The 12,341-nt window shown below is 34.5% G+C and overlaps 1 protein-coding gene across 4 annotated transcripts; it reads right to left on the bottom strand.

Annotated features, from left to right (window-relative positions):
- Nucleotides 1-213: 213 nt before the first annotated feature.
- Nucleotides 214-11,534, bottom strand: LOC111385378 (molybdenum cofactor sulfurase). Of its 4 annotated transcripts, none has more exons than XM_023009759.1 (23): nucleotides 10,938-11,534; nucleotides 10,715-10,813; nucleotides 10,576-10,634; nucleotides 10,177-10,337; nucleotides 9,795-9,949; nucleotides 9,212-9,338; nucleotides 8,169-8,271; nucleotides 8,020-8,065; nucleotides 7,690-7,728; nucleotides 7,452-7,608; nucleotides 6,687-6,789; nucleotides 6,221-6,337; nucleotides 5,345-5,422; nucleotides 5,156-5,257; nucleotides 4,594-4,669; nucleotides 4,302-4,406; nucleotides 3,489-3,553; nucleotides 3,147-3,188; nucleotides 2,482-2,633; nucleotides 1,327-1,559; nucleotides 1,021-1,157; nucleotides 687-797; nucleotides 214-607 (listed from the first exon to the last, which is right to left on the bottom strand). In XM_023009759.1, exons 1-23 carry the CDS (start codon nucleotides 11,053-11,055, stop codon nucleotides 509-511), a joined length of 2,484 nt encoding a protein of 827 aa, XP_022865527.1. In that variant the 5' UTR covers nucleotides 11,056-11,534; the 3' UTR covers nucleotides 214-508. The 4 variants fall into 4 exon arrangements, with proteins under 4 accessions (XP_022865527.1, XP_022865530.1, XP_022865528.1 ...); XM_023009762.1 differs by having other exon boundaries at nucleotides 10,715-10,851; nucleotides 10,938-11,062; XM_023009760.1 differs by lacking the exon at nucleotides 3,147-3,188 and having other exon boundaries at nucleotides 10,938-11,531.
- Between the last annotated feature and the right edge of the window lie 807 nt (nucleotides 11,535-12,341).

Genomic DNA, 12,341 nt, shown 5'->3' with positions numbered 1-12,341 from the left:
ATTTTGGATCCCCTAGAGATTGTGGGCCTGTGGAAGTCAAAGACTCTTTTCATCATTAATAATAAATCTCCTCATCCAGGGCAACATGGACCCTAGATTTACAGGGCGCTTATTTGGCGAAACCCCGACGGCCCATGGCTCTTCCATTAATTTTACATGGTGGATAATCCAAATCCATCGCGGAAAAAAAATAAATAAATACAGAGGTCAAAGTATAATAAAGAAACCAATAATTTATTAGTTTTTTTGCATCATGCTAAATTGCTAGAAAGGTCGACATAACCATTGACACAATATCACATAACATTCTATCATTGGATTGTTTCAACACCCATTATGTCAAGATATCTATCAACATGATTCTAGCAAAGTAGTATTATTCTAAATTTTTTTCCCCTTCCTCTATTCCCTGGTGCAGCAGTGATAGTACGGAAGCTTTCCAGCCATTGCATCATCAGTGTAAATCTATATATTTGTACTAAAGTATGACATCAATAAACAATCAAAGCTAATGGACATTTGCATATATTTCTTGTCCCACATGAAGCCATGCACCATGTTCAGTACTATCCTCGTATCTTAATAGTATGCCGAAACATATTTTCCCCTGTTACCACAAAATTGCAAAAGTGAAAATGATGAACAATTAAGACTGCAAATATTGGTACGTAAGGGAGTTGGCTGACCTTTACTCTTCTGTAAGATGCTAAAGTAGCTAATGGTTCATTCGATCTATGCACCTCGCCAGAGCTAGAGGTCATGTTGATCATCTGGCAACGATTGCAACCCCCCAATGACTGCAAAGCAAAAGCACGAGAAGATGAAGTGGAATTCAGGCACAAAAGTACTCAAGCTCATATGTGATACACAAATTTACAGTTTCAATAGAGCGGAAGCAAGAAAAAGTGTCTACAACCTCAAAACAGTATGCACATTGATTCATTGTTCATATTAGAAAGAATCTGTCTTGTACTTTGATTAGTTATTTTTCTTTTCAATGTCTTAGAAAACCAGACTCACACTGAAATAGTTGTCTCCAATTTTCAGATTTCTCCACTCATCTTCTATATAAGGCTTCCCACCAGACATAACAAGGTTGGGGCGAAATCTCATTGAAGTGACTTCAGTAGGAGGTTCATGGGAGCCATTCTGCAATTCTATTACAATAAAAACGAATTAGGCATTTTTGAGCATGAAATGTATATGTCTTCTTTAACTTTATTCAAGAAAACTAATCAGAAGACCTGATTTTCTCATAACAAGAAATATGCTTCATGAATATGCAGAAGAACGTCTAAATTATGAAAGCAGGTGCACAGTACGTACTTGATCTCAATCTGTTGTTCAAATCAGCAACACTTTCCTCAGATATCAACAAAAACTGAGCTTCATTCACAAAATTTAAACTAGTAGCTATATCTCTGCAGATCCCTGGACTCTTGTCCCTAATAGGGCACGAATGTGACTGTGAACCAGTATTCCTTATAAGAGTACAATGCCGACCAACAGCTTTGCTAAACCAATTGTCGACTTCATCACTGGATGCCTGGACTTCATATCTAATCAATAAAAAATTTTCCATCTTCAGTGACCACTTTGGTTTCTTTTTACATCCTTTTTGTTTGACTTTTGGAATGGACAAATGTAAGCAAAAGGATGAATTATATGAAAGAAATTAGCACATTTTTCGGGCGAACTTGTCACAACTCCTCTAGGCTCTTTTATAGACTTTGTTAAGGCGCCAAATCTCATTGACTTAAAGACGTGATTGCTATGTGGTAGGATGTCACATGGGGCATGGAGAGAGAAGCTTAGGTAAACTTGAGTCAAGGTTAAAGGAAAAGGAAAGGAAATCATAATGGCGAAAACGGAAGAAAATGAAAACTTTTGACATTCGGAGATTGGGCATTAACTTGTAGAACCTAAAGAACTATGTAACTATGGCAACGGTAGAAATGAATGGTTATTAGCAAAAGAAATTCAATGGAAAGTGCTTGAATCTTAAAAACAAGTAAAAGGATATACACGTTAATCGCCAAAAAGAGTTAAGAGGAAAAAAAGGATGGGCATTATAGTGTACAACAGAACTGAAAAACATACATTATGTAGAAAATCTTTCTATTGTCTGAAAGTGACAGCATTTTTTTCAGATGCAAGGAAACTAATAATCATGGAAACAGTCTTCCGAAAAGGGTGACATGGGTCCAAAAATTTAAGTACAACACAGACATCATGTAACCATTTTGTGGGAAAAAAGAAAGAAAAATAAGGTAAGAACATCAAAGCTAAGGTCTTATAAATACACAAACTTCAATGATTCATTAATGTTTAAGATTTTGAATTCACCCACCGCCGTCGCCGCCGCCACCACCAACAACAACAACAATAATGATAATGATAATAATAATAATACCACAAGGTAATTATTGTATATAATCCATGACTTTCTAGACCAACCAAATAAGAACACAAAGTTCACACCTTTGAGAATATATCTTCATCTCCTCTTTTTCAGAGATCGTAGGATCTGATTTAAGTTTAATCTGCAGTTTCTCTTTGCAACGGGGTGACTCCACACACAGTATTTCCAAATTGAGATCAATCGATGCAGTAATATAGCACATGTCTGGAACCTAGAATCCATAAACAATTTATCAGAATTTGCATTACATGAAAATAGAAAAAAGGAAAATAAAAAATGAATTATTAATGCAACCAGATCAACTTTATAATACAAAACATCTCATTTTCCTGAAAAATAAGTTTGCGAGAATAGAATTTGAGTTTCTTATTTGAGCGCACATTGTTGACAAATTTTGTACTTTCTAATCACCCAACTTATTCCATAGTGTAAGAGTAGTCGAAGCAAAAAGGGGACACAAATACATGATACCCTAGTATTAGATTTCACTGAAATTACGTCATTTAAGCCAGAAAGCTTGAGCAAACTAAGATGATGCACATCTGTCACTTCTGCAACTATTTTTTCCCCTCTCTGAGGGCATTTATCAAAAGTTAAGATGACCTAGTACCCTTTGAAACTGAACATCACCAACTAAAATGATCCAACGTTACAATTTGACAGTTAAGTCACATGTACCACACACTTGTAGTGAGACAAACTAAAGTGAAGACGACGGTCTTACTTGAATAAATCCCAAGATTTGAATGCATGAAGTTACAGTCACCTGAAAAAAAAAAAAAAGAAAGAAAGATCCCAACAGCACCCCTTTCTCCCATAACTTCTACATAAGACTGCTCATTAACAGCTATTGTGATAACAGCTATTGTTCATATGAAAGACTGGAAAGTGGAAAGTAAGTAGATATGGCCTTCACAAATGATCAGACCATCCATATGCAGAATTTCTGACACAGAAGCTTGCAAAATGTGCCTTCAAATGGGCTGCAAGCTAAACTAAAGCACACAATGGACTAAGGAACATGTCTGGATCAAAAAAACTACTTCATATGTGCTCATAAATTCACCTTCTTTTGAGTAAGAATTTCCCCATTTAAGCTCTTGAGAAGCCATTCTCTATCATGTAGCAATCCTGAAATTTGAAGAAGATAACATACAGTAAATGAGACTTCCATGGAAAATGTGGCTAAGCTAGTCCGATAAACAAATACTTAAGTTTCTAATGAAGATAGAACCCTGCATATGTTGACAGAAGTATGCAAGCAGTAAAAGGTCTAGTGAGCATAAAATATAAAATATGAACAAATATGTCCAACCCTGACCCTGACCCATGACCAGCAACAATAGCACACATGTAGTGGACCGATAGTGATCAATTAAGGGTTTCTTTAAGTGAGAATTTTACCAAAACGACATCTATAGATAACAGGTAACAGCTCATTCCTGTATACATGTCTTGACCCAGATCTGGGACCAGCAAAGATGCCACACGGGCAGTGAATCAATAGTCATCAACTAAGGTTTTCTGTTTGATAAGTGAGAATTTTACTAAAAATGACATCAATAGAGCGAAGATCATGCCTTGTGGGTTCCTGGTAAACATGTCCGATCCTGATCCTTGACCAGCAAAGATGCCACACGTGCAGTGGATCTACGGTGATCGATTAAGGTTTCATTTTTGTAACTGAGAAATTTACGAAAACGACACCAATAGAGCACAGCTCATGCCTGGTGGGTTCCAGGTAAACATGTCCTAGTAAGTCTAAATGCAGGAATATGATATTATTGTGGGCCAATGAGGAGCAGGATGTTGTGAACTTGTTATTGATCCAAATGGAGGAAGTAGATAGGTATTAGGTAATGCAGTTTACAAATATTACCAGTACGAGTTAGAGGCCAACTCTCCACACTGAACCCTGCACACGATTTTATTGGATAGATAGTAATAGATTTAAGAAAGTATCTCGCGATAGCTTTATCAGCATCTGCAAAGAAAAATGGAAAGATGCAAAGCAATATAGTCAGAAATTAATTAAAGTGACACCATATCTCCTATCAGACAGATACTATTATTAACTTAACTCTGCATATATCATTACCAAAAGAAACCTTTGAACCAAAATAAATAGACCAGAATTAACAGGAGCAAAACTTAAGAGCTTGAAAAATAACCTTCAGTTACAGGATGGATAGCCCTTGCTACAGGTGGCAACACTACAAATCCATTCTCAATAAACCTCAAAAATTTCTGCAAACCAAGACCAGAAAAGAAGAATGATAAGAAAATGGGAAACAAATCCATATTTTCAAATAATAACATCATAAAAAATAACACCATCAAATAATTAAAAACATCCTTTTATATCAACTAGTTTAATCAAATGTTCACAATGGAACCCGATTCCCAGAAAGTCAACTGCTAGTAAGATAGCTGGAGAAGAATTTATCGTAGTAGTATGTTACAACAGACAAGAAAACAGTAACTTTATCGCAGAAAAATTTAAGACAAAGTTTTGTGTGGACTTATACTCAGGTAATAATGAGTGAAATGACATGAAAAAAAGAATTGGACAACAAGGTACTGCTATAGTTATTACTAAGGTTAAAACAAAAACCTCAGTGCAAGCAAATATCATAAACAGTGCAAATCTCCTTCAATAAATTAAGAAAGGTAAACATTTATAAAAGAATTTGACATCAGAAAGTAACAGCAGCTTTATGCATAAAGGAATACCCTTGCATCTCCAAATGTTGACATATAACCGAATGACACTCTTACAGCTCCAGTTGGTTTTCCATTCATTATATCACGATCATCCCAGCAAATATGACCTGCCTAAATCATACAAATTATGCAATAGACAGCTGGATATGAATTAGATGATCTTTCTGTTATTACAATCAGTAAAAAATCCAGATTTACCTCAACATTAGAGAGAAGATCCGAATGAGATAGACCGAGGTATTTTGCACATGCACCAGGATTACAAAAGCATCCTGTCTACGCGCAAAGATTGGAAAGAAAAGGAAAAGAAATACATCAGAAACTTCTAAAATATTATAAACTAGACAAATTAGATCAGTGTCCTGATAGTCAAATCTTAGCCCATACACAAAGCTTAAAGGATGAAAACAATTGTTAGCACATCAGATAAAAAATTGCACATATTTTTTCCACTTAGAATGAGTGATGACAAGAAAATAACATTTTACTGTGATATGTGCATAACTAACACCATAATAAAAGCATGATTCAGGTTATTACTAATTGGCCTTAGCTGTTCACATAGCTGGGGAAAGAATATGACACAATTTTCTCGGTAGTGAAAATTATTCCAGCAAACCCTTAACGCTCTACCAAGATGTACAGAGGAATGCACAAGGAGTTCCAGAGTGTCCTGTGGGTTGCACTTCCTTAAGTGGTAATCCTTTGAGTCTTTTATGAGGAGGAAATGATGGCATATATCCAAAATTTGAACAGTTAGTTGCTAAGATGATGTTGGAGACCTTAATAATAGAAAAGTCATTTAAAAATATGTGGTTATTTAAATTTTTAATAAATTGTAGACAAAAATGAGAAAAATTATGAGAGACCGATTACATGGAGAAAATCAAAAAATGAAAAAGTTCTCAGCCAAGTTTAAACAATCCTGAAAGCTTCAAAGGGCATTCACTAGCCATTTCTCCCATTAAGAAAGCACATAATAATCTGTCTAACGAATGGTGTCTTAGAAATCCCCGAGAAAAGTGAAGAGAGAAAACAATACAAATATCCTGTACCTATGGTCTAAACTCTTACCCGTAACTGAACACCCGATAAGGATGCTAGTTTTTCCACCTCCCGATAGCCAAACCAGGAACCTTCTGGCCTTCTCAAGTTAAATGAAACTGTAGGACCCATTTTATTGCATAATACCTGATGAGGAAACCCAAAATCTATTCAGTTCATTTTCTTTATTCCAAAGTAAATAAAACAGAAAGACATGCTTGTCTGCAAGATCACAATGTCCTAGTAAATAATAAGCTATAGAGTTCAAAAGTGCATTAATTTCTTGACCTTGAAGTAACAACTAATGTAAGAAAATTTAAAAAAGAGAGAGTTTTCTTTTTGGAATTGCTCATTGCAACAGAAAGCACTGAACAATATGTCACCTCCAATATGTTATTGCAATTTAGTTCATCTTTTACAAGTCGCAAGTCTGCGTCTAATTACAGTTATACAATCCACTCCTCAAACAAATTGAAAGAAGCTCAGGTACACTAACCTCCGAATCTCTTAAGCCATATAGTGTGCAAACATGATGGCCATTTGCATGCCTCAGATCCAAGAGCTTGTTCCTCACATAAGTAGCAAGTGATGACGCATGCCTTCAAAATGTTGAAGCTTATTTAGAACAAGTCCTCCATTTAAGTTTAAATTTCAATACAATGAGAAGAAAATAAATTTCAAGGTGAATGTATTATGCCAAAGCAAATGGGCAGTGTTTGTACAACATTCATTGAAGAATTCATTCAATAACATTTACCCTAATGCATGCTAACTTTGATCTACTCGTGAAGAAACTAAGAAGGATAAGTAATGCAGGCTCCAAGGTTACAGAGTTTCAAAAACTAATTATTAGGACATCTCTATACAGAGAAACCATGACCCTGTCTCGTAATCATAAACTAATAAATAATGGATCATAGAATATATTTTTAACTTCCAGAACAGCTAATTTAATGACTGAAACCAGATAAGACGCACCAAAAAAAAAAAAAAGGAGATTAACATCTATTGAAAATTGAATCTTTTACCAAATCTATATTATTGATATATGTGAGACACAGACAATAAATAAAATTGATTAAAAAATTTAGACAGAAGAAGAAATTTTATAAAATACTTCATTAGTTTTTGCCTTGAGATGGCGTTTACTGTTAATCATCAGATACATTAACAGAATCTACAAGTAATGCCTGAAATTAGGAGTCAATAACACTCGTGCGTGTGCTAGTGTTACTGCAGATGCTGCAGAGTTTTGTTATACCGGGATATTGCAGTCATGGTTAATGCATTGAGGATTTTGAATCCATGGTGAAGAGACGCTATACTCAGGAATGATATGGTTCCATCCTCAAAATATTCCTCAACACCCTCTCTTCTTTTGAAAAAGTCAATGTCTGCAATTGATGCAGCTACGGTGCCTGAAACAATTCAGATGTCACCCAAGAGCAGTATTCCTGTCAAATGTTAAAATAGCTGGGAGAATGGGTCAAAGAGCAAACCTCCACTAAAATATGTCTTCTTCATTAACTTGGCAGCTTCTGTTGCAATTTTTTTTGTTGGGAGAGACTGTTAGTGCGTTTTCTTGAAAACAGAAAGGTAAATTTCAACTATCATGCGATCAATTTATACTTAAATCAAAGGGAAAGATGTTTTCATAAAATTTGTTTTGAAGGGGAAGCTAAATTCTTCCTTTTTAGCCAGTTTACTCAAAACACACACCCCCAAAACTTTTCAAGGAAAAATGGGAGCCATGAGGAAATGGAAATGATCAGAATGCAGAACATAATGAAACTACAGAAAAAATTCCACCTCTGAATTCAACTGCTTACCATTTTGCACAATAAGAGCTCCAAGTCCAGTTGGGTAACCAAATAGCTGGTGAAAATAGAAGATACAAAAATAAACTTCGCCCTTCACAGCATAATTAGCAATATATTTACAATTTATTTGTACAACTACAGAGATCTTATACATATACCTTATAAAATGACACTACGACAAAGTCTGCCTTGTATTTAGACAAATCTGGTGGTGCTGTTGTACTTCCTTTTGCAGCATCAATAATAACCATCCAGTTCCCTCTGTTTATAGATATTAAGCCAGGACATATTTCAGGAAATCTTATTGAAGTAATATACATATCATTGTAGAAAGGCACACTAGCAAAACAATAATCAAAAACAATTTAAAAAGTTAAAAATCTAAATTGTAGCCATTCCTGGCTACTTTCTTTATCTTCCTTAACTCTCCTCTCTCTTTAGTACCTAGATCCTCTTTTTCACCATCGATTAAAAAAGCAAGCTGAGAAAAATGTACATAATGTTTCAGTCAACCAAAATCTTTTATCAACTAAAATCCCTCTGAGTCAACATATAGAGATCATAGCACTTTTCATGGAGAGAAATCCCTCTTAGGCTCAACGATGGAGATAGAGATATTGTTTAGATAGAATTAAGCGGAAAATAAATAAATAAATAAATAAATAATAATAATAATAATAATAATAATAATAATAATAATAATAATAATAATTATCAATTATGTTTATTAGATGAATTATAATATTTTGATAAAGTTTTAGGTTAGTAGAAAGTCCCTTGATTTTAGTTTCTTTTTATTTTCTTTTCTCTGTAAATAGAGGGTTTATCATTGTAATAGATACACTTGAATATATAATAAATTAATTTTCCTCTTTTCCCTCAATTCTTCTCTTCTTTTACCCCCTTTCTTTCTTTTCTCAACCTATAAGAGTACAAAACATATCTTCACAAAATAGAATCCCCTCTGAAAGACTCACACTACTGCATCATGCTGGAAAGAAAAGAATACCAAAAAATTTTTAAAATGAAATCCAAATATTTATTAGAGGGGACTGAAAAAAAGAGGCAATCAACACCAACTCCTTAAACAACTAAACCATAGGATATTTGGCTAGCCTTGAAAATCAGTGTAGGAAAATCGTAATTTCATTATGTCAAGAAGCTAGTAACATTACTGGCAATCCAGTTATAACTCGAATACCTGTGATGTGTAGAGGATTCAAACATTTCAGACAAATCTTCCTTCATGAAATTTACCAGGTCAAGGTTAAATCTCAGACCTGAAAAGTTGCATTCCGAGGGAAATGCAAATAAGTTGTATGTATCACCTGTAATTAGAAACAAGTAAAAATAAATATGATATGTAATGATCAGAAGCACTGTTGATTTCCAATGTAAAATACATCTGCCTAACCCTCAAGATCTAGGTTCCAAAGAAACAAGGACGAGCACATGATTTGTTTTTATATCTCCACAACAAATAATATTCTAAAAATACCATATATTAACTTTCCTAATGCATAGCTAGCTTAATTTGATAAAAAGATCAATTTGCCTGAGTTGGAGAACAGGGGGTCTCAATTCAAACAATGGTTAGTGAGAAGCTTTTATACATGGTTTATTTCCTTTTCGAGTTGCAATGATTCACTTGCCATGCAAATGCTACTATCTTGACTACGGCATATTAGGTGAAATAGTGCTAGGTTGAATAGGTGGGCCACGAAATTTGTGTATTAAATCATTAATAAGATTTTCTGGAGAAAAAATGTGCTAGATAACTTAACCAGTGGCCTCTTTTTTAAGGAATCTGTGTTCGCTTCTCCTCTGCTCTTGGTGTGGGATAATCTTAAAAGCCGATTTACCACTGTCGGGTTGATCATGATCTACAACCTCTTCAACATCCACTGAGAAAGCTGCAGCTCCTCCATTGAGTGCATATCTAAAGATTATTAAGGGAAAGATTCGAGAAACACGATGCATAAAAAACTAATTAGCAAAACAGTGCTAGAGAATTAAAATTGATGATACTTCTTCTTTGAAGTCATGCAAGCATTCCACGATATCAACGTTCTATATCACTTTTTAATTAAATGGTCATGGTTCTACACAACATCTTATATGGTTATTCAAAAGCAAGAAACAACCTGTTATTGATATGAAGGATACTCTCTGATTCCAAGGACACTGTTGTGATTCTCCATGGTATACATAAAAGTACTCTGACTACTCCATGGAAAGGTCTCTCCAACAAGTTTCAGTGCAGCTGTAGCCCCAGAGGTAAATATGCATTTATATTCTCTAGGAGATGCATTAAAGAAATTAAGGACCTGCACCACAATCATAATCAATTCTCAATTATATTTTTTGAACTTCATAAGTTACTCTTAAGAATAGATATATTTAGCAAAATTTCCATTCAGTAAAAAGTAGTGATATTCATAGTGAAGCCACCCTACACGGTGGCAGTTTGTTATTTGATAAATTGATATACTGTCATGTGTTTGCCACATAAAGCGACTACAGGTCTTCTATGATGAGAAGAGAAATCTGATGACAATGCCTGACCTGTCTACGAGCATCGTCAACAATGTTACTTGTGGTCACACTGCAGTCGCTTTGGCTATCTATATGTTTTATGTAATTAAGAAATCCATTTAAAATAATATCAAACAGTTCAATGATAAAAATGAAAAATTAAGGATACGGGGATTTCCATAGATAGTAGAATTGAAATCCTTGAAAATGGCTTCCATTTGTGACTCAGAATACAGAGTTGCTCCAGCATGATCCAAGTACGCAACGTCTAAACAGTCGCCGAACATGATGTTTCAATTATAAAAACTAGTAGAATTAAAATAACCTATTTAAACAAGGATATTTTTTTAATATCAAGACTAGATAAAGCAACTAAGCGAAAGAACCCTAACCATCCAAGCGTTTAAATTCGGTGGCTCTGAGCTCATCAATGTTTTTGGGTGCATTTGGATAGCCATAATCTTCACCAAACTCCCTCAAGAACTCTTCCTTCTCTGGGTCGATTGCCATATTGTAATTCTCACACCCAAAAAATTATAGAAATAACTCGTATGGCCAAGTGCCGTGGTAGACTGGTGCTTTTGCTGCCGAGCAAGTTGAAATTATTCGGTACGGCAAATCTTGAACCGGCGTTGATTTGTAGGCTAAGCCAATTTAATGGGGCCCCAAATTCAATTTCCTAGGATCTTGTACTGTTCTTACCGACTATGCCAAATTTGGTTCAATTCTCAGAGAAAACGTGGATTGTTCAAATAACGAATATCTTTACTCCCTTTGAAACATTCACAACTTTACCATTGATTTTAAATACAAAAAGAATCACGCTACTGCGACACAAGAAATTTTGCCAACCTCCCACTCTCGAATAGGGAGTGGGTTCCACTTTCGTTTTGCATTTTTTATTTTTGTGGGCTCCATGTATTGTGAGATCCGTCAAACAAGTGAGTAGAAATCTTATGGCAAATGAGTTTTATCCATAGAAAAAAGCTGGAGGTCTAGGGCCTATGAATTTTAAATAGAAAAAAGAGAAAATTTCATTTGTAAGATATTAAATATGACATATTTTAAAATTAAGAAAATAAATTTCAAACTTCAAAAATCAGATTTTTATTAAAATTTATTTATAATTTAATGTCACAATTTATGTTTTTTATTAATCACATATTATTTATTGGTCACAGATTAATCAATTTGCTGGTCACAATCAACCAAATAATCTGTGACCACCACCAACACTTACGATCATCAATTCAACGTTGCCTTCAACAGTATTACCACCACTGTCACTGCCAGAACCATCACCAAATTGATCACAAATTGATCAATTACAGGATTAATGCCACCACCTCACATATTTAATTCCTCATATTGCCTCAGTGTTAATTGCCTCAGTAAATGTAAAAAAAGTCATATTTGTGCAGCTAATTTTCCAGTCACAGAGCCTCAAACCCTTGATTGAATAGAGAGATTGTACAAAGTAATAATTACCTTCAAAAAACATCAGCACATGTAATCTGGCATCCACCGCATACCCTTGATCAACATTTTTATTTATCAAAATAGGAACTATTATTAAGTTATCAGTTATCTCTAAAATCTTAAGATTGAGACGCATAACGAAACGAAGTCACGTTTTCCAATGCAATTAAAGACACCTCAAGCAATTCATGACTTTGACAAATCCCAAATTAGTCCAATGTTATGACTTCTAAACTAACATATACTAAAAAGAACATTGTTAAAGCCGTAGGGATTACATTAACATTGATTTTGCCTTATCCAATTATTATCTACAA

Source organism: Olea europaea, unplaced genomic scaffold (assembly GCF_002742605.1).
Source record: "Olea europaea var. sylvestris unplaced genomic scaffold, O_europaea_v1 scaffold3141, whole genome shotgun sequence".
NCBI lineage: Eukaryota > Viridiplantae > Streptophyta > Magnoliopsida > Lamiales > Oleaceae > Olea > Olea europaea.
Note: the sequence above shows the minus strand (reverse complement) of the source record. Positions and strands in the feature narration are given on the sequence as shown.